This window comes from Caenorhabditis elegans, chromosome X (genome assembly GCF_000002985.6).
Source record: "Caenorhabditis elegans chromosome X".
Taxonomy (NCBI): Eukaryota; Metazoa; Nematoda; class Chromadorea; order Rhabditida; family Rhabditidae; genus Caenorhabditis; species Caenorhabditis elegans.
In genome coordinates, this window is record NC_003284.9 from 325,974 (window position 1) to 347,261 (window position 21,288).

A 21,288-nucleotide genomic window follows, 5' to 3' on the forward strand; every position below is an offset into this window, starting at 1 on the left:
GAAATAATTGTCAGAAAAAAAGTGAAATCAGTCATTTTTCTAGAAAAATAGTTTATATTTTTAAATATTTTTTCTTGCAAAGTCTCCAATATCCACTTACGGTCAATTTTGTGTTCGGTATATAAACATATATATTTTCAGATGGCAAAAAACAAAACCTATGATCTCAGCAAACTGGAGGAATGGCTCACCGATGACTCAGTTGCTCATGGTACAAAAAACGCCCAACAAAAACCGCTTTCAAGTCGATTATTATTATTATTTCAGAAATTCTGAACTATCACAAATCGGCAAACGCATTCAAGCGACTTGTCAAAAGTGGTAAAAAACGAGCAGTGACATTAGACGCATTTTGCGAAGGTGGGGAAAGAATCGAAGTGACAGCTGATCCGAAAAACCTCAAACTCATTTTGCTGATGTGGGAAGTTATTAAAAAGTGAGTTCTAATTGTAAGCTTTCTTGAAAATAAAAAAAAATTTAACGAAAAAAATTGTTCTGAAGTTCTCCTAAAAATTTAAAACAGTTTTTTGGGATTTCTTAAAATGTCCTATTGAAGATGGAGTAGCGTCAGTGTTTTGTCTAAAGACACTTACGATCAAATGTTTTTTAGATTTTACATAATATCCGGTCAAAGTTTTGGCAAATTTAAACAATTTTGAAAAATATGAGTTTTTGAGGAAATCCAAAGCAATGTAGCATGTTGCGATCTCTACAATGTTTTAATACGAATAATTATAACAAAATCAAAGTATAAAAAATGTAGGAAACAATTATTTTTTGACCGACTTCCAAAATTATGAGTGGTAGAAACTGAGTAATTTCCACTTTTTAACCGTAAACAAAAAATTTGCAAACATTTTTGAAACGTTTTATTAAGATATTTGATTATGGGTTTCGTTTTCCCCAAAATGTTTTAATTTTCTAAATTTCAATTAACCACAAAAACGGGAACTTTTTGGAACGATTTGGAGAATTGAATGGTTTTATTTGCAGAAATGAATGCTCTGTTTTGTACTACTGTTCACGTTTTTGATTTGAAAGGTGGAAAACAGTATTTAAAAAAATTAAAACATTTTGGGGGAAATGAAACCTATAAGTACCAGATATTCTGTCATTTTGGCACCATAGGAGTTGTTTTTAACACTTTTCCCACTGGCGCTACTCCACCTTTAACATTTTTCGGGGTTCAAACTTTTGCTGAAAAAGCTTCTGTCACCAAGTATGTAAATTTTCAGAGTCTACTTCAATCTAACAACTTTTCAAGTCGAGATCGACGAGGCGTTAGAGAAAAGCTGTTGTCTCTACCTTGAAATCAAAATTTTCCAATTTAAAAAAGTGATCGAGTCGTGGAAGGAAAACGTGCGTGCCGTATTTTTAAGTTTCAAAAACACTTGTTCAAATTTCAGGGCAAACTGCCTCCGTCAAGTATGGATTATGGAGATTGGGATTGTAGCAAGGCTTCTGCTAAAGTTGCCGAACAGATGATTCTGATTGCAAGAACTTATGCGGGAATGACCGAAGAGGTTGCTGTTCCTGATTTTGTAGCGTTGGAAAACATGCTAGAACATCACAAACTAAGATGGGAGGATCATAAGCAAAAGAAACCGATAGTGATGGCTGGCGCTGGTGATGCTCAAACCGGATGCTATCTTGCTCTCCGGACACTGCGGAAAGTCACTATGTTTGTGAAGGACGAGGAAATGGAATCAGGACGAGAAATGTGCAATGCTATTTCTACAATGTAACCAAACCCACTGTCTACATTATTGTTTGATTAAATTCTAATTTCAGTTTGACTACTCATTTCGCAAAAAGAACCGGCGAGCTGAAAATTAACACTATGAACAGTTTCTACAAGGAGTACAGTCGAGATGATATCTGCACGGAAGCAACATTCTTCTTTCTTCCCAACATCTCAAAACTGGGAATGGCAATGTTTGCAGAAGTCTATGCCTGCCATATCCCATTCTTCTCCGTCGTAATGTCAAATCGTCCCGTGTACTGGTACATGGGTCATCCTCGCTGTGAGTCATCATTTTTGAGTTCGCCTGCCTTACTGAACTTAAATCAAAACGCAAAAATTCATGCCTTAAGCAAATACTTCAGATCGTCTGCTAGCCAATTCTGGAAGATATCGACCATTTAGCTTCAAAAGTAACAATTAACTCTTACCTGTTTTTAATGTGAGACATTGCTTATTTTAGGACCCGTGCCAAACGAGATTCATCTCGTGGAAAAGCAAAAACGCGTTTCGTGGATGCAATCACGCAACTACTATCGATACAGAACCCACAAGGTCGACTTCAAAAAATTGCTGAAAAAACAAAAAGAGTTTCCGAAAGCAAGAAGGTTTACACGGAATTTTTTGTACAACTGGGAGAAGGTAAATTCGGAAACAGCTTTGAAAATACACAACTAGCCCTAGCCCAAGGTACGATAAAAATAACTTTTTTGTTAAGTCAATCAAAAGCAAACTAAAAAAAAAAATTCAAAATCAAACTAATCAAAAGTTTAGCGAGAAACATTAACTGCACTTGAAAATTTGTAAAATCATCCAAGAATGTCTCCAAATGACTGGCCATAAAAGTGGAAGTACGTAGTTAAAATTGATGTTTTCAGGAATAAAATGATCTAACAGTTTTAACAAAATCAACGTTATTAGTTGCAGTAAAAGCTAAAAATCATAGTTCATTCATTCTATGTATGTAGTTTGATTTCACAATGTGAACATCTTCTTTTAGTTCTCTAAATATTACTCCTTTTTTAAACTTGATATAAACATTTTTAATTTATAATATATTTCCAGAAAAATCGATATTTCAAAAAGACTGATTTGATACTGGCAGTTACTCGTGGTCGCAAAGACCAAACTGATCACCACGCAAAGAAAGTGACGTTACCAGAAAAGAAGACGGATCACATCAAAATGGTCGTGAAGCAAGATGTCGTGCAAGAAGAAATTTCTGTGCACCCTATGTTTTTGGATGAAATGGATATTGCTGATGATGATGAATACGATGCAATTGCTGGGCCAGAGCATCTGCCTGGATCTTCAGATTTTGCTGCGGATAGCAGTTCAAATGAGCTAGCCACGTCCACCACACCAGTATCTACGTCATCCGAGTTTTCACTACCATCATCGACGGCAGAGCTGAAAAAAGAAGACTCGCCAGGCGGGTGTTCCGGATTCCAGAATGAAATTCAAGTGAGTGATTTTTTCTGTTTATAAAAATATGACTTTTTTAGAGCTCCATTAAACAAAATGCCAGCAGTGATGACGACTCGAAAACTTCCAAGATTTCTACACCACGTTCGTTTTTTTTCAAGCTTTTGTAACACTGACAGACAAACTATTGAATTTATTATATCTTATCACGGTTGTGAGTTGCGTCCGTTTAGGGCTGAAGTACTCTTCTGCATCCCAGGCATTTGTTCTGTTGCTCAGATAAACTGCACCACCCACGAAACACTTACAAACCGCGCAGAAGCCTGCCAGTTCCTGTGTGGTCTCTAATCGTTGCCTGCTTGGGTGTCTGCAGAAAAGCCACGCAGGCAGCTGAAAACCACGCAGGCAACGTGCGAGGACCACACAGGAGCTCACAGGCTACTGCGCGGTTTCTACGCGTTTCGTGCGTGGTTCAGTTTGTCTGAGTGATAAGCCCATGCATTTCGAAGTAGTTGTACAAATTTCTTTAACTTTTCAAACCCTCCGAGATTAATTAACCGAGCGCCCCAGTCGCACGGCACCCTATTTCTTCATCAAGCATTTTTTAGGAATGCACGCTACATCCGAAACAAATCAACTCAATTCAATGGATTTTACTCTAAATTCTGATGAGAAAGTTGATTTTGCACTTGAACGCCCAATAGCCGCTACACCTCCCGAAGAAGAGCCTCCTGAGACAATGCTCGCCGAAGAAGAAGAACAAAACGAATGGCAGCAACTGCTGATGGGAACCAAATACAAGTGTGCAACTCTTGGAGACGTTGTTCGACAATCAGTCATTCACCCAAACTACGCAGGTCGTCCGGACAAAAAGAGCAATCGGTTGGTGTCCAACAAACGGGAACAGAGAAAACGAAAGCCTGAAAAGGATGTTACTGAGCCGGCATCAGAGGAGGATCCGTATATGACTGCAGAAAGAAAGATTGATGAAGCTATTGCAAGTGAGTTAAAAATTTCAATGGTCGATTTTCCATATTTGCAAATTAATTTAAAAAAAAAAGAGAAGCTAACCTTCTAAAATCATTACCTATATATAAAAAAATAATTCCGTTTGTTCCGTAGTTTGTAGTCTGTGACGTCATAGCTTACAAAGGCAAGGCGTTTTCGGCTGTTGGAGGGATATTAGTTTGGGGTTGGTAGTGGGATATGGCCGGGGTACTGTAGTAGTACTGTAGAGGTACTGTAGGAGTACTGTAGGATTACTGTAGTTTAGGAAAAATTGAGTTTTTGTCTTTTGAAGAGATATAGGTTTGGGGTTAGTGGTGGGATATGGTCGGGGTACTGTAGTAGTACTGTAGAGGTACTGTAGGAGTACTGTAGGATTACTGTAGTTTAGGAAAAAATGAGTTTTTGTCTTTTGAAGAGATATAGGTTTGGGGTTAGTGGTGGGATATGGTCGGGGTACTGTAGTAGTACTGTAGAGGTACTGTAGGAGTACTGTAGGATTACTGTAGTTTAGGAAAAAATGAGTTTTTGTCTTTTGAAGAGATATAGGTTTGGGGTTAGTGGTGGGATATGGTCGGGGTACTGTAGTAGTACTGTAGAGGTACTGTAGGAGTACTGTAGGATTACTGTAGTTTAGGAAAAAATGAGTTTTTGTCTTTTGAAGGGAAATTGGAAACTTCGGGAAAATTTTGGAATGTTCCAGAACCTGGAAAATTCTGGAAAGCTCTAGAACCTTCTGGAAAGTTCGAGAAAATTCTGGAATGTTCTAGAACCTTCTGGAAAATTCGAAAAAAAAATTCTGGGATTTTCTAGAACCTTCTGGAAAATTCTGAAAAGCTTTAGAACCTTCTGGAAAGGTCTAGAAAATTCTGGAATGTTCTAGAACCTTCTGGAATATTCGAGAAAATTCTGGAATGTTCTAGAACCTTCTGGAAAATTCGAAAAAAAATTCTGGAATTTTCTAGAACCTTCTGGAAAATTCGAGAAAATTCTGGAATGTTCTAGAAGCTTCTGAAAAATTCGAGAAAATTCTGGAATGTTCTAGAACCTTCTGGAAAATTCGAGAAAATTCGTGAAAATTCTGGAATTGTTGTGGTGAGACCTATCGTGCTGAGACCCATTGTGGTGAGACCCTTAAAAATTTTGGGGGGGGGAAATTCAAAATTTATGAGAACATTTTTTTGAGGGAAATTCAAGTTTTCTGAGAAACTATTTTTGTATTAGTACCTTCTGGAAGTTTCAAGAACTGGAAAATTTGGAAAAATTCTGGAATGTTCTAGAACCCCTGTAGGACTTTTTCTTTGTTTTGCTACAGCAATGTTCAAAGAACTTAGTAATTAATTATTCAGACTTCTCCAGTTAAGGAAAGTTTTTAAGTTATTAAAAAAAAGTATAGCTCTGTAGAATTTTTTCGAAAGCCTGATAATGACAATGTGTTGGGAGAAAAACCAGAAAATTCTAATTGTCTCTGTGAGTTTTCTGAATCGTATACCATGGAAAGTGAAAATGCGATTTCATCGATAAAGTGCCAACTTTATTTTGATGAGGCATTTGTGAATGATTAAAAGGGCATCTATGTGTTTTACATTTTAAACTCCGCCAGCCGTTGGCCGCGCCGGAGGCGCGGTCATCGGCTGGTTTTTATATATTGTATGCTGTGGTTACTAACCGTTTTGTTTCATTTGAAACCGATTGCTAACTACCCAAAAGATAAACTCTTGCCGAGCTAAAGTACAATATATTTTTTTCAGCGGTTGCGCATCAAGGACGATTAAGACCTGCAGAGTCATATGAAAAACAACCTGTAGCCAAGAAAATCGAGTTGACTGTAGAAAACGCTACTGTGAATAACTTTCCAATACAAACTCAGATTCTTGCTGTCAATGATGCAAATGCTCCAACAGTTGAAAGAATTGCTATTCAACAGATTCAGTCTCAAGCACAACAGAAAACAACGTCAGCCCCGGTTCCGATTGATTATTTGGAGCATCTTTTGAAAATGTATCCAGGACTATTGAGCAATGCGCTCAACACAACAGTGGGAACACCTCCGATGTTGTGGAATCAGCCCCTGGTTGCCAGCAGGTGTTCGAGTTTGGCTCAACACGACACTGTTGCTATGCCTCCTCACCAGAATTTGTTGAACACTCCCAATAAACTCCCTTCCCCGGCGTCTGCGCCCACAGGAGCACTCAATATTTCACAAATTTTAGGCTCAGACTATAATGGGCAAGCCTTGAAAAACTTGGAAAGAATGGTTCCTCCAGAAAATTCGTCGGTTAATTGGAATTTGCTAAAACCGGTTAACATTCCTCAGCCTACAAGTTTAGATCGTCCGTATGCTGGGGTTTCGGTATGTGATTGCTTAAATGATTTTGTCCAATTTGAGCGGAAATTTTTGAGAACAATCCCAAAATTGCGTTATTTTTTGCAGGATGGAAACACACTTCGAATGGCGACACCTCTACCTTCTTTCAATGGTAGGCCTCCATCGGTTGTTCGGCCTAGAACAGCGTTCGACATGAACATACCTTACGGCACTGATTCGAATTTTATTGGAGCAAAACAATTCAAAAAAAATACGCTTTCGGTTGAGATGACGAATGCAAGACAACGAGCGAACAAGAAAAAGGAAAAAATGAAAGAAGTAGCGATGGCTGAGCAACATCGTCAGATGGCAAGTACACCGGTAGCGTCCAATATTCCAAACATTGGAATTCCGAAGATTGACCCTTTGGTGTTGCAACAGATGATTCTGGCCCAGCAACAGTTGTTAAATCGAAATATGATGGTATGCTCTGCATAATGTATTCTTTTGATTGAACACAGTTTTTCAAAATTTATTCACTCTGTATTTTGAAGGATAAAAATACAATACGTTTTTTAAGCGCTATTCACAGTGAACCTGGGGCTTTGATTTAGGACTGACAAACTGGACATCTGGTTTTACAAAGGTCATCTTTCAAGTATTCATGTCAAGTTCAAGATTTTACTAATTTCGGTTAAAAAAACTGTGTTAACGTACTGTGACAAGACAAAAATCATTAGGAACTATCAAAAAAAAATAGTTGAAAAACCTCTGCAACACCGAAAAATCCGGAGGACGAACGCCCGGTTTGCCAGCTCTTCTCTGATCTAAGAAAACTTCAAGCTGGAGACTGTAGCCGAAAAAGCACTTGTAGATTGCTTCCTGTTTGAAAATATTAAAAAATTAATTTCCGTACCAAAATGCACCGAAACTTGAAATGTTTATATTTTATTTCCAGGTCCCACAACTTCGCCCTAATGAAGTTCCTATGTTAAATCATCAGAATATCACTCAGCAGGTAACTGAAATAGGCGTATTCTAACTAAAAAATTGAGCATATATTGCAGCTACTAGCACAGTTCAATATCCGTCAAAACAACATGCAATTTTCTACTCCAGCTCCATTTCCTTCATTTTCAAATAATCCAATGCCGGCCTGCCCATCGATGATTCCCTCTTTTCCGGTTTTCAGCCCAGATCAGTTACATCAGTTTAATGCAATCAATTTCAAGTAGCGTTGAAAAATGAAGAAAACATATGTAAGTTGAAAGATTTTTAAAAAAAGTATAGAGTCTCTAGCATATAAAAAATTAGGTAAAAAAAAGGAACGTTCAGGCAAAAAAATTTCGTAGGTCTGTATAACAGGTACCTAAAAATTGGTCGCTTTTATATATAATATATATATATACCAGCCGTGGACAGCACCTACGGCGCGGCCTCCGACTTTTTTGAGAAAACACATTAGATATACGGAATCCCAAAATGATCAGAGATCAAACTACATAGTGACGGAACGACACGCGCTTTATATATAGTAAATTGATATATATATATATTTTGGAGTTGGTCGGAATTTTGCCAAAAAAAAATACCGCCAAAACAAAATTTTGTAAAATTGTTTTTTTTTGAATAAAAATCATTCTCTGATTCAAAAACCGTAAAATTATGCCCCAAGTTGTAAAAAGATTATCACTATCGTTACAAATTCTTTGAAAAAAAATTATATTATTTTTAATCGTGGCAAAAGTAAGTAATAACCGCAAATTTAAAAGCAAGCTGTGTATTTTTCAGATGACTCATGGTTATTTTCTTCTTTGCAACTTCACAGTTCTCTCACCCATCAATTTCTCTGAGTTTAACGATGCATTTGTGTCATTATCTTATCCTATCGCTCTCCCTCTCTCTATCTGTGTCACCTTCTTCCACATTTGTATTTCCCCGGTACTGATAAAATCCGATTAAAAAAAATTACATTTCAATTGTCTTTTTTCGATCGTTCCCCTGTATTTGTTTCTTTATGCAACTTGATCTCAAATGTTTGTAGTTTTTTTCTAACTTATTGATTTTTTGTAAATCAATTTCCAACAATTTTTACATTCAATCAACTGTTTTAATTTTTTTGAGAAACGTTTAAATGATTCATTTTTCTTTGAAGAGAAACCCCAAAAAACACATGGAATTCAGAAAATTAACAGGGATTGTGAGATGGCAATATATCAAACAGAGAGTCACAAAAAATACACAGAAAATAATTGGGAATGGTAAAATTATAAGAGATGGAATGCGATTTTTTTTAACAAAAAAAGGAGTACATCCTACTATGGACTTAAAATTTCAATTGGTTTTAAAAAACCCGGTTTCAAGATACGCAATGGAATTTTAGAATTTTTACTAAAGAATTTGGACTGTTTTACAATCATTTTTTTGCAGACTTTACTTTTTTTCAAAAGTTCCAAAACCTTCAGATTTTTTTAAAACTACAAATTTACAATACTCTCAAAATTCTTAAAAGTCCAAAAACCTCGTTTCTAGAGTAGTTCAACCAAATTTTGATTTAGTGAAAAGTATAGCAATAGCAAAACTAAAACTAATTTCATATTGCAAATCGAAAACTTTAAGAAAAGTTAATCTGACAACATTCAAAGGGAATTTTAGGAATTTTCCAAAATTAGTTTTTTCACCGTAAAAAAGTTATTAACTATTGGCCGTGGTAACGACAAGTCCATAATACTTCTCACATTCAGTTTTCAGCTGATCGAGAACGAGCGAAATTAGGTGAATACTCATCCCAGAGAGCTGCTTTTTCTCCATGAGTTACACATTTTGACAACATTTTCAGAATGCGTGCTTGCTTCGTTTGAAAAATCTTTTTCTGAGCATCCAACTGGCTTGTGTGATTGACTAGTCGTTTCATTCGGGAACTTCTTATTTCATCAACAACAGGAGGAATATTAACCGATTGATCTTTGTTAGAGACTTCATTTCCCGAACTTGTGGGAGTCTCGTGGTGATGGTCTTCCAGGGACGAGAACTGGAATTCCTTTTTTTTTGAAAATTTTACATGGCAAGTCAGTGAGTAAATAATTTCGGGGTCAAATTTCAAAACTCCTCAAAAGAAATTTTGACCACCAGAAGGCCTCGTTTTTTTAGGCTTCTGGCCAATTTTGTTTTCATTCAAAGCTTTTTTAAGAGGTTTATGTGTTTTTAATTTTACCGTCAGATTTCAAAACGAGACGTTGTCATTTGAAAGTGTTCTATGAACCACTATATGCCACTACAAAATTTTATGCGGCAAAGATCTACTAAAATTTAACCCCTAAAATTTTGATCTGAAACTGTTTCAGTGCATTTTGTCACTACTTTGAATGCCTGTAGAATTGCTCCAAAAGCTTTCAATGCTATTTCAATGCTATTTCAATTTTTCAATATTTTTTAATTTCAATTTCAAAATTTCAAATATTTCAATGCAATGAACGTTTAGTAATTCAAATTTTCCAAAAATCCCCCAAAGTGTTAATCTACATTATAAATTTAATTATTAATTTCTTAATGCAAAAACTGACTTAAAGGTGGACTACACCCTGTGGGGAAATTGCTTTAAAATACGCCTATGGGGTCACAATGACCGAATATCATGATAAAAATTTTTTTAAAAAATTCTAGATTTTATATGATTTTTTGAAAATTGAAAAAATGGCATTTTTCCCCTAATTCCTATTTGAATTTCTGCCAATTGAACTCGTTCGTTGGAGCGCGCTTGCATTATTTTCATTAATTTTTTAAATTAATTTTCATTATTTCACTAATTTTCTTCATTTTTTTGGGTTTTTTATCGGAAAATGAAAGAAATGCAAAATGCTTATTAAAAAGTAACTGTAAATGCATAAAACTCGGAATAATGCCAATTTCAGGCTCGTCGTTGTTGGATGGCATAATTTCAGAGTTTTAGGCATTTTCAGTTACTTTTTAATAATCATTTTGCATTTTTCTTGTTCATTTCTTTCATTTTCCGATAAAAAACCCAAAAAAATGAAGAAAATCAATCAGTGAAATACTGAAAATAAATTTAAAAAATTAATGAAAATAATGCAAGCGCGCTTCAACGAACAAGTTCAATTGGCGAAAATTCAAAACTGCGATTTTTTCAATTTTGAAAAAATCATATAAAATCTAGAAATTTTTTAAAAATTTTTTATCATGATATTCGGTCATTTGACCCCATAGGCGTATTTTAAAGCAATTTCCCCACAGGGTGTAGTCCACCTTTAACATTCAAATTTGAAACTTTAAAATTGAGCAGCTCCTAAGATTTTCAAAATGTTTCTTTAAAAAAATATGTTTTCAATCGCCATTTGAATATGACACAGCGAATTTAACTATTTTGTATTTTTAAAAATGGCTTTTACCTGTTTACATTATTTCCAACGCTGTACATATAAAAAATCACTTACTAGCTTGATTCAGTTGATCTTGTTCCGACATGTTTGATATGTAGAATTCATTATGTCCAAGTCTGAGAGTCAAAGGTTTTGTTGGACCAAACTCACCAGATTCCATGATTTCATCAACTGGTGATGTGGATGGAGCTGGCGGTTCACCGAGATTTATTAATCGACGGGTTTCCATTCTTCTGCTCGCAATTGTAGATCGAACATTGAAAGCTAGCTCCTCGACAGTGTTTGGTAGGCTGATCGTTTGTTCATCCTGTTTTCTTGCAAATCTGACTTGTTTTGAAATGTGATAACAAGAAGACGGGAACGGCTCTCCAGACAGACAAGAAAATTCGTTGGATACCATTGGTGCTTTATTTGAAGTTGATGGACTTGTTCCATCAAAGCCAACTGTTGGAAGGTGTGGATCGTATAGTGAACTAGCTTTGCCTTGAGATATCGTAACGATTTTCAAAGAATGACCATCATTCCATTTAAATTTCTTCACAGGGGGACAAGTTTCCTCGAATGAATAAGTTGTTCCATTTTGGTTTTGTATCGTTGGTATAATAAAAGGTTTCGCAACAACAACAACATTCAGTCCATCACAGTCGACGTTTGATTTTTTGATCAATAACTTATTGTTTTTTCTCAATATTAGTGCTTGAATATTTTCGCGTTTTGAAACAAATTTTCTTGGAACTTTAAAAACCGGTGACCTCGGATTTTCATGCCTTTTTGCGGTAGGGGACGGGTGCGGCTGGAGCATACAAGTATTGAGATTGTTCACAGTATCTCCCTTAAAAATCGGTATGGCATTTCCAAATACGGTGACAGGAGACTCACACTTTTCTCACGTCGCAACGGTCGGAAACTATGGGTCGGAGGATATAGGCTGTGTGTCTGTCTGCAATAACGCGATGACCAACTTTAATAATTTAAAATAATAATTCTAGATGTAATACGCTTCACTAATGTTGTTAGCATATTAAAATTAATTAAAGTTGTACAACATTCTAACACACGCTAAAGCGCGTGCTCTGACTTGCGTACTCTGAACTTAAATCTAAATTCAAAACTAGATACCGTATATTCTCTATTCGTGCGGCACCCCTACTGCCTTTTCAAAAATTAGTCCGCCAGTCTCTAATGGTGCGGCACCCCTTCTTTTTGGTTGCGAAAGCCACCTCAAATATTCGATTACTCCAATGGTACCTTGTCCATTTTTCAATAATTTATCATAAATTTTCACTTAAACATTGTATTACAGTGTCTTTGGGGGCAAAATACACAATTTTCATAGAATTTCACATAGAATATGAAGTTTTTTTTTTTCTCTAATAGTGCGCAAGTCGCAAAAAGCCCGGAAATTAGTGCGGCAGTCTCCAGTAGTCCGGCAGTCTCTAATAGTGCGCAAGTCGCAAAAAGCCCGGAAATTTGTGCGGCATACTAATAGAGAATATACGGCAATAAACCTTTCTAGATTTATTTCTTTTTGCAGAATTATTTTTCCATGTTTTTAAAATTTTTTAAGCATCATAAAAGTTTTTTGACTAAGTTTTTGGCAGTTATAACTTTGAAAAAGCCTAATGATTCTGGAAACATTTTCAAATTTTGGAAGGAAGAAAATTCAAGGTCACGGGGATTTTGGTCTTCCTCATTGAATTTTTCGCGCTTCATTGACAATCGCTTGCCGGACAACGCGTGGGAAAGTCGTGTACTCCACGCGGACAAATGCATTTAGTTATACAACTACATATATATATATATATATATATATATATATATATATATATATATAGCCGCGACGCGACATGCAACGCGCCGTAAATCTACCCCAGATATGGCCGAGCCAAGTTGTCACAAAATTATTACCCAGTTTCTGCGTCAAATTCCACGAAATTCGAATCGCACATCAGCAGAAGATCCTCGCGGTTTTTGGCGATCCAACGTGGTTCACAATTCTGATTGGCAATTAGAACCCATATAATACGAAGATTAATAATAAAATTACGAAATTCTTGATCACGCATAAAATCTGAAATGTTCTCAAAAACTGATCAAATCATTGTTTTCAACTCACCAAAACAAACGTTAATGTTGAATGATTTCGGGTACATTGCTAATGAAAGTTGAACCTGCAAAAAAACATCATTTCCACTTTGAGTACGTAAACAATTTCATACGTTTGTAGCCAAAACTTCAAAACCGGCAGAAGCTGATATTTTGTAGCATTTCAATTTATTTTCTTTGTCAACTGTCACAGTACATTGAGTTTGTTTGTGATTTGGATTGAAACCTAGCACAAGAAACAAGCCACTGAAAAATATATATTCATAATTAAGAATTTGGAAAATTTTTAATTTTTAGAGTTTTAGTTTTGGAAAATGTTGAAGAATTTTGATTTTATTAGGTTGGCAAGCAAGTCCTGTCCTATTTTTCAATCATTTATTTCTCGGAGCAAACTCAAACAAGAAATCAGTAATATGCTCCATCATGATCATCAAAGTTCTACCAACGTTGGGGTAACTTGTGGATCCCCTGACTGTAGAACCCAGCGGGCCGGGATTCAAAGTATAGATTCAATTCCACTTTGAGATTTTTTCTTATTGTGAAGGTTCTTCCTTGAACGGTTTGAGTCAGATAGGAGAAAATTCAATAATCACTTGAAGGAGAATACGGTGGCTGAAGAAGAATTATCCATCCATATTTTACCAGTTCCTGCATCACTTGTTTTGCAACATGTGGTTGGGCGTTATTATGTTGGGAATATACTTTCTTATCCTGTAAGGCTGAACGATCGACTGTTTTCTTCAAATTCCGTAGTTGTCTTGAGTGGGTCTCTCCGGTAATAAATTCACCCTCAGGTAACAGCTCCCAGTACAATGGGCCAGCCAGTCCCACCAAACAGAGAGCATACTTTTTTTTGGGTGATGGCCGAGTTTCGAAACATCCTGTGGGGTTTGTCCTTCTCCAATCCACTAGGCTTGTCTGTGGTGGTTAGCGTACAGCACCCACTTCCCGTTTCTAGTAATAAGCTGGTCCAAACAATGGTCAACGCCGGGGGAGAGTGAGGAGATTACATGAAACGTCAACTTGGCGGTTAAGGATGGCAAGGTCAAATCACGAGGTACGAATCGACCAAGAATTTTACTCATGCCGAGCGATTTCAATCCATCTGCTATAGAGTTATAAAAGACCCTAAGCTTGCTTGCAAGCTCACGGGTAGTTTCAAATGGATCTGATTCAACACTGGCTTTTAGTGCATTCAAATCCAACTCATGTGGTCTTTTGACCATTGCTTTTCAATAAAAGAAAAGTCGCTATTTCCGAAATGATCAAACCATTTCTATACGTTTTTATACGAGGGAGCATGTCCATCATAAACGTTCTTCAGAAGATTTTTGGAATCCTCTATAAGGGTGAGCTCCAGGAACATGTATAACAGAAAATGGTGAAGACCAATTGAGGTAGGTATATTCAGCGTAGGGCTGTTAAAAAGAAAAGAAAAGTCAACTCATTTCTCGTTTTTATGAGACAAAGTCGTCTCGTGTCTCACGTAAATGAGACACGATACGACTTTTTCTCAAAAAATAAGAAGAAACAATATTTGTCTCACGAAAAATAGAAAAGCACAGAAAATCTAGCCACAATAGTTCACGGAAATAGCTAATGACTGTTGAAAAAAACTACTTATTTTATTGAATTTATTAAATGTTTTTCATTTAAAAAAAATTAAAGATTAAAGGACGATCCGTTCTTCAAGTGCTATGCACTGCGGATCTGGGGTTCAGGTACACTGCCTGGTGGTGATCACCTCTGGGCTGTAATTTAAGCCACGTCCTAGCCGGGGACTGTGGCCGATAATCCAGTCGTGGATTGCTCCACTTCCCAATAGAGGCTGGGTGAACCTAGGGGGGTGAGACCAGACTTGAACTCGTGACCTCCAGACTGCTAGCAGCCACCACTACCGACTGAGCTATCTGCCCCCCCCCCCCCCCTTGAAAAAAGAGACATTATTCGTCATTTTTTGTCAGCTTATCAATCACTACGAGTGAATAAACACCGAAATTGATTTACAGCCCACCATGGCAAAACAAAAAATTAGGACACGACTTTCTTGCCAACCTAATATATGGGCCTGCAGAGGCTAGCAATTTTTATATATATAATATAATACATATTTCAAATCCTGTACCTTGGGTGACATTGATGTATTGGTTTATCTCCAAAATATGATCCTCGTCTAAATCTTCCATATTTATCTGACAAATTTATAATCCGGCCATCAATATTTTTTGTTCTAACAAAAACACATGGTGGGAAGTTTTGTGCTTGGCTAGGAACCATCTGGAAAAAATTGTTTAATAGTTTGTAAACTGCAGTTAAAGTTCATGAAGGTGGGCGAGTTTAGAATCGAAAATAGTTTTTAACCGACACAAAGCTGACACAGATTTTTTTTAATAGATTGTACACAACGTAGTGCAAAAGGTAGTTATTTGGATGCGGCCAACATGTTTGGGGTTCCGCGCCGCACTATACATGCGCATGCATGTGGATACATTGCGGCGCCTTACCGGCACCGGAATGGAAGCCCAACAAAAAAATAATCAACCTACTCAGTAGTGTAACAAAAACAAATTTTTTTCAAACTTTTTCGTTTCTTTTTTTTTTCACAAGTATCCACAATTAAATATGTCTAAAGGATCACGAGTTCACGGTTCAAAACGTTATCCTTTTTATAACTGTTATAATAATGCTAAATTCAAATTGTTAACTACTTTAGCAAACAAAAAGTATAACGTAGATAATTAAATTGCAAACGAGTTTTATTACTTATTTGCAAACGATAATTTTGTGAAAGTTCATCAAAAAGAATTCTCAACAAACCGTTATATTAGTGATGACATCAAATCCCAAAACATCGCAAGCTCCATCGGACAAGCATAACTTCATTTTTGGTTTGTCTGCATCAAGTATGAAACTTATGGAGGCTGAATTCAAAATTTCCAGCTCAAAGTCTCCGTAGAATATCTGTTGTGGATACATCTAAAATACAACGTTTTTTTATTTCAAAAATCAATAAACTCCAAGTGACCCCATAACTCCAAATTTTATAATAAGTCTTTTCAAAAGTTTGGAAAATATTATTATTCGTTTATTCGTTTTTTTGGCTATTCGTTTTTTTCGGCCAACGACTAATTAGGCTTAAGCCGATTTTCAACATTTTCGGCTAACGGCTAATTCGGCTAAAGCCGTGTTTCAAAAGTTTCGGCTAACGGCTTATTCGGCTAATTAGGAAAACGTCGGCTAACGGCTAAATCGGCTAATATTAGCCGAGTTAAAGGTGGAGTAGCGCTTGTGGGGAAATTTCTTCAAAACATGCCAATGACAGAATATCATATTTAAAAAAATTATAAAATTTTTCTAAATTTTATATGATTTTTTGAAAGTTGAAAAAATCTCGAATTGCATCAAACTCCCATTTGAATTACCGCCAATAGTTCGATGTTCGATGGAGCGCGCTTGTCATTTTTTAATTTTATTTCATCAATTTTTCACATTTTTGACTGATTTTTCATGTTTTTTTTGCGTAATTTTACTGAACATTCAGTGAAAAATTCAAGATAAATGCAAATTGTTCACTAAAAACAAGTGAAAAACAGAGAAAGAACGTTTTCCAACGACTTTGAGCCTGAAATAATCGATTGAACGATTTTACGCCTTCATCTCCTCTTTTTAATGAACAATTTGCATTCATCTTGAATTTTTCACCTGAATTTTCAGTAAAATAACGCAAAAAAAAACATGAAAAATCTGTCAACAATGTGAAAAATTAATGAACAAAAACTGAAAATGACAAGCGCGCTCCATCGAACATCGAATGTATTGGCGGTAGTTCAAATGGGAATTTGATGCAATTCGAGATTTTTTCAACTTTCAAAAAATCATATAAAATTTAGGAAATTTTTTTAATTTTTTGTACTATGATATTCGGTCATTGTGGTACCAGGCATGTTTTAAAGCAATTTTCCCACTGGCGCTACTCCACCTTTAACCGGTCGGCTGAAATTTGGTTAATTCCGTTAACTTTATCAGTTTCAGGTTTTTTGTTGATTCAGCAAGTTTTTCACTAATTTTGTGGGTAATCAAGTAAGTAACAACAATTCAATTGGTAACAGAAACAAAAAAACACTGAAAGCAATTAAACAATAAAAATTTGTTTGCAAACAATGCAATTGTGCTCCATTGTGTTAGCCGAATTAGCCGAACGGATATTTCGACTAATTCGCCTGTTAGCCGCCCACCTCTGATCCCCACTGACGACTTTCCATCTTCATAATGAAAATGTAAAGGTGGTGTAAGCAAATTTTTTATTGCTTCATTAGGCTTAAAGTTGCCTGAAAACATCGAATTTTATAATGGAACTTTATATTTTTTTTAAATTATGGCGGATCAAAGAATGACCTACAGTTAGTTAAAAGTTGAAATATGGTCGCTTTGTCAATGTAACAGCGGCTGGAAACTAGTTTTTTTTTTTGAAATCACAGTCTAATTTTGGGTACGTATGTTGATTATTTCACGTTTTCAACTCGATTTAGATTTTTTAAAGCCGATAGACAAAGAGATTTTTTTAAATGTTTTACCATCTCTTCATCCATCGAATTTAAAATATCTAACTTTTAAGTCGACTTGTAAGTCTTGTAAGTCGAGTTGAAAACGCAAAATAATCAACTTCGGCACCAAGAATCCGACGGGGATTTCAAAAAAGTTAGTTTCCAGCCGCGGCGACACTGACAAGTTGATCAAATTTCAAATGTTAACTTATTTTAGGTAATTGTTTGAACCGCGATAACATTTTTTTGAGAAGTTATCAAGAAGCTTCATTATGAAATTTCGTGTTTTCAGACAATTTTGAGTCATTACTTGTATATATATTTCCTGCCCATGGAATAATGAGTAAATGTCGCCATATTTTACGCGCAAAAAGCATTTGCGTCACTTTTTCTCGCATGCTATCTCAAAATGTCAATGGCGAGGGGGCGTTGGAGAAAAGAGACGCAGGCGTCTCCGCAGTTCTCATCAAATCATAGACACGTAAAAAAAAATAGTGTCCGTTTGTTTCAGTGACGTCCCAACGTGGTGAGACCCATTGTGGTGTGACCCATTTTAGCGGGAACTCAAATTGCTTCAGAAAAATTTCGGCGGGAATTCAAATTTCTTCATAAAATTTTGGCGGGAATTCAAATTTCCTCAGAACATTTATTTTTACAAAATCTTACCGTGCAAGTTATAGCATCATACTTATGTTCAAAATGCCACAGAATCTTATCCACTGTCTTTAATGAAGTTTGGGGAACATCATGCCCCATTGTATTCTCGTAATAGCAGTTCACTTCATTTTCTGTTTCTTTCAACTCTGCCAGCAGGGGCTCAATCTTTTTCCACTTTGCTTCTCCCCATTGATAATGGTGAGATGGATTAACTTTCGAAAGATAAGAAATATCGATATTTTTGACTTTCTCCTGATCGTCCACAATTAGCATATTTTCAAGATATGTTGGTGTTGACTTTTCAATTGCCAAGCTGGGCTTTGCCGCGGTTTTAAATTTTATTTCGTGAAGTTCTTGACACTTTTGGTTGATGATTTCCTCTTCTAATAATTTATTAGCTTTAACAAGTGATTTGAATTGATTCCAGACTTTCAAATTTCCGTGTTTACTATATCTTGCATTTCTCAAAAAATCAACTTCATTTCTTTCCATGCTCATCATTTTTTTGGCCAGCTCCCGATTATTTGCAGTTTTCAGTTGGCTTCGTCTCTGGTATCGGTCGTTGTCTCTTTTCAACGCCATTTCAGATCCACTCCACTCCACTGGTTGAAGATTTTCGTTTTGCAATACCAGATCCTCAATCATTGTTCTTAGTCGCACTTGATCTGAGACCTTTTCAAAAGATGTCCCCTCGTTTTTCTTTGATTCCACTTCTTTTTGTTGCCATTTTTTCTTTGCTGAGGGTTCTGCCACTAACGCATCGTCCCTTCGCCTCTCCTTGGTCAATTCTTTCAATTGTTTCACTGCTTGATCTTCACTTAATGATCCTATAGGAACAGTCAGTATTTTTGACTTCTGCTCTTCTTCACGATGTGCAGTTTTACGGGACCTTCTTTTTGTTTCACTTGATTTTTCTTGTTTCTGTTTGTAGGCTTGCGCCCATTCAGTGAGATTCTCGATTTGCTCATTTTCGGAGACTTCTGCTTGGACACGTTCAGCTAAACTTGCTGATAACAACTCATCCTCTGAGATGGAGCATTCTGTTTTTTTAGGTTCTGACAAAGACGTCGGCTTCGAAGCTTTTTTTGGTCCGGAAGTTGTTTCCGGTTTTGGTCGCTTCTGAAAATTTGGCGTATGACTTTTTTACAGGTAGGCAAAACATGAAATCTTCAGGCGCCTGCTACTGCGCTGCATACCGGAAACCCTCGGATTTTTGCCCTAATTATACGACTTTCGTATTGATAAGAACACAGAAAAAAAGTCAAAAACATACAATACGCTAAACACCAAAAAATAGATAATAGAAGATAAGAGCATTTCACTAGTTGCTAGAAAGTATATTTCATAGAAATTTTTTTTTGGAAATTGTTTTTTCACGCGTCCACAATTTTTTTATTGTTTGTATTGTTTTACTGTTAAAGGTGGTGTAGTTGAATTTTTTTATTGCTTTATTAGACTCAAAATTTTCTGAAAACACCGAATTTCATAATGAAACTTTTTGAAAACTTCTCAAAAAGTTATGAAGGCTCAAAAATGGCCTAAAATTAGTTAAAATTTGAAATTAGACTGACTTGTCAATATGATATGTATTCCCCCAAAAAGTTGTTTTTTGATCAACTTGTTCCTTGTTGCCTAGTTCACTTACCTATGCTTTCGTCGTTGAATTTAAAAGACTAATTGTAAGATGAACATGAAATAAGCTACACAGAATACTAAATTTCTAACCTTGATTGTACTTTGTTGAAGTTTTTGAGGATTGCGATACTTTTGTTGACCTTGATAGGTTTGGGTATAACCAATCCAAGGTGGAGCTGCAGCGGCTCGTTTATTCGGAACCGCACTTTCTCTCGGATCTTCCATCATTTTTCTATCATTTTCATTTTGATTCGAAAAAGCATTATATTGTTCCTGAACTTGTTGATTGGGCCCAACTCCTGTATTCAGCGGCCTTGAAACCAGCCCCTCCGGGGACAGAGCATTGGGATCAGGCGGTCCTACTGTGTTGCGAGGCAACGATGCATGTCCTTGCGTACTTCTTGAGCTGTCTCCCGATTCATGTCTTGACAGTGAATTTCTTCCAGGTTGGTTCTTATTTGTATAGCGCACTGGATGCGTAAAATCATGCGATGACATTATGGGAGTATCTGCAGATATTTTGTATGAAAGTTTGTTATTTTGCATTCAAAAACTAGGAATGTTCGCCTATTAATTTCATAAAGATTTTCGTCGACCGCAAAAAAAACTGTGAACTGATTTTTTCAACTTTTCTGTGAGTTTGCATTTTATTTTAAACTAAGCAAAATCAGCACAAGAACTTTAAAGGAAGCTCCAGAAAATTGTTTCCGGGCTAGGATGCCAAAAATTTGTGATGGTAATGTTTGCTCTGAAAACTGTATGAGCAAAACTCAAGTTATGATCAAAAATCTCAAATATTGTTCAAATAAATGAGCATGTTCAATTAGAAAGGCTTGAATTTTGCAATTTTCTAAAGTTTATCTAAAAAAAATGAAATGCAACAAAAAACTCATGACGTGTGACCCAGGGCTGGGAATTTTTTGGTTTTTTTGTTTTTTGTTTTTTGGTTTTTTTGGTATTTTGACGAAAAATCGATTTTTTAGTTTTCTCGGTTTTTTGGGACCAAAAAAACCAAAAAATCCAAAAAACAAATGTTTACCGTGTCTAGTCTCGACTCGAGACTATTCTGTATTAAAATACATTGAAACATGTATTTTAACACAGTTGTGACGTCATAAATGTATTTTAATACATTTTGCAACATTACTTGAATAACGCCATTAAAAATGAACTTAAGCATCAAAAATTTTTTGGTTTTTTTTTGGGTTGGTTTTTTGGGTTTTCCGAAAATTCCAAATTTTTGGTTTTTGGTTTTTTTTTTTGGTCCTAGCCCTGGTGTGACCCTAAATGTTTTGTTACCCTGTTTAATTTTAAGACCAGAATTTTCCAACAAAAAAATACCTACCAGTTTGTGCTGTAAAGTTTGGAATAGCCCGTATATCAGGTGGGTCGTTTACATTCATTTCGACTTACGAATATCTAAAAAAAATATGTTATAATATATAACGCAGAAAAGCAATTAAAAGATCT

General features: G+C 36.0%; 2 protein-coding genes across 3 annotated transcripts; one reads left to right on the forward strand and one right to left on the reverse strand.

The window, feature by feature from the left end:
- Nucleotides 1-137: 137 nt before the first annotated feature.
- M02E1.1 (SRR1 domain-containing protein) lies at nucleotides 138-8,627 on the forward strand (the record flags this gene model as incomplete). Of its 2 annotated transcripts, NM_075686.8 has the most annotated exons (15): nucleotides 138-211; nucleotides 268-436; nucleotides 1,236-1,359; nucleotides 1,407-1,741; nucleotides 1,792-2,024; nucleotides 2,107-2,154; nucleotides 2,205-2,383; nucleotides 2,807-3,205; nucleotides 3,247-3,310; nucleotides 3,775-4,167; nucleotides 5,923-6,524; nucleotides 6,606-6,962; nucleotides 7,438-7,497; nucleotides 7,547-7,738; nucleotides 8,271-8,627. In NM_075686.8, 14 exons carry the CDS (start codon nucleotides 142-144, stop codon nucleotides 7,712-7,714), a joined length of 3,201 nt encoding a protein of 1,066 aa, NP_508087.3. In that variant the 3' UTR covers nucleotides 7,715-7,738; nucleotides 8,271-8,627. The 2 variants fall into 2 exon arrangements, with proteins under 2 accessions (NP_508087.3, NP_508088.3); NM_075687.7 differs by lacking the exons at nucleotides 5,923-6,524; nucleotides 6,606-6,962 and having other exon boundaries at nucleotides 142-211; nucleotides 8,271-8,614.
- On the reverse strand, nucleotides 8,594-21,244 carry C04E7.3 (uncharacterized protein). The gene is made up of 11 exons (NM_001361779.5): nucleotides 21,164-21,244; nucleotides 19,909-20,327; nucleotides 18,193-19,302; nucleotides 15,800-15,958; nucleotides 15,108-15,259; nucleotides 13,096-13,228; nucleotides 12,993-13,047; nucleotides 12,785-12,947; nucleotides 11,756-11,816; nucleotides 10,931-11,708; nucleotides 8,594-9,510 (listed from the first exon to the last, which is right to left on the reverse strand). The coding sequence occupies exons 1-11, from the start codon at nucleotides 21,219-21,221 to the stop codon at nucleotides 9,458-9,460; spliced, it is 3,141 nt and encodes a 1,046-aa protein (NP_001348643.1). The 5' UTR covers nucleotides 21,222-21,244; the 3' UTR covers nucleotides 8,594-9,457.
- Nucleotides 21,245-21,288: the final 44 nt, after the last annotated feature.

Coding starts and splice junctions, on each gene's coding strand:
- C04E7.3 (NM_001361779.5), bottom strand. CDS start 21,221: ATGAATGTAAACGACCCACCTGATATACGGGCTATTCCAAACTTTACA. Junction 13,229..15,107: donor ATACATCAATGTCACCCAAG/GTACAGGATTTG, acceptor TATATTTTTCAG/TGGCTTGTTTCTTGTGCTAG. Junction 11,817..12,784: donor GAATTTGACGCAGAAACTGG/GTAATAATTTTG, acceptor GCGTTATTGCAG/ACAGACACACAGCCTATATC.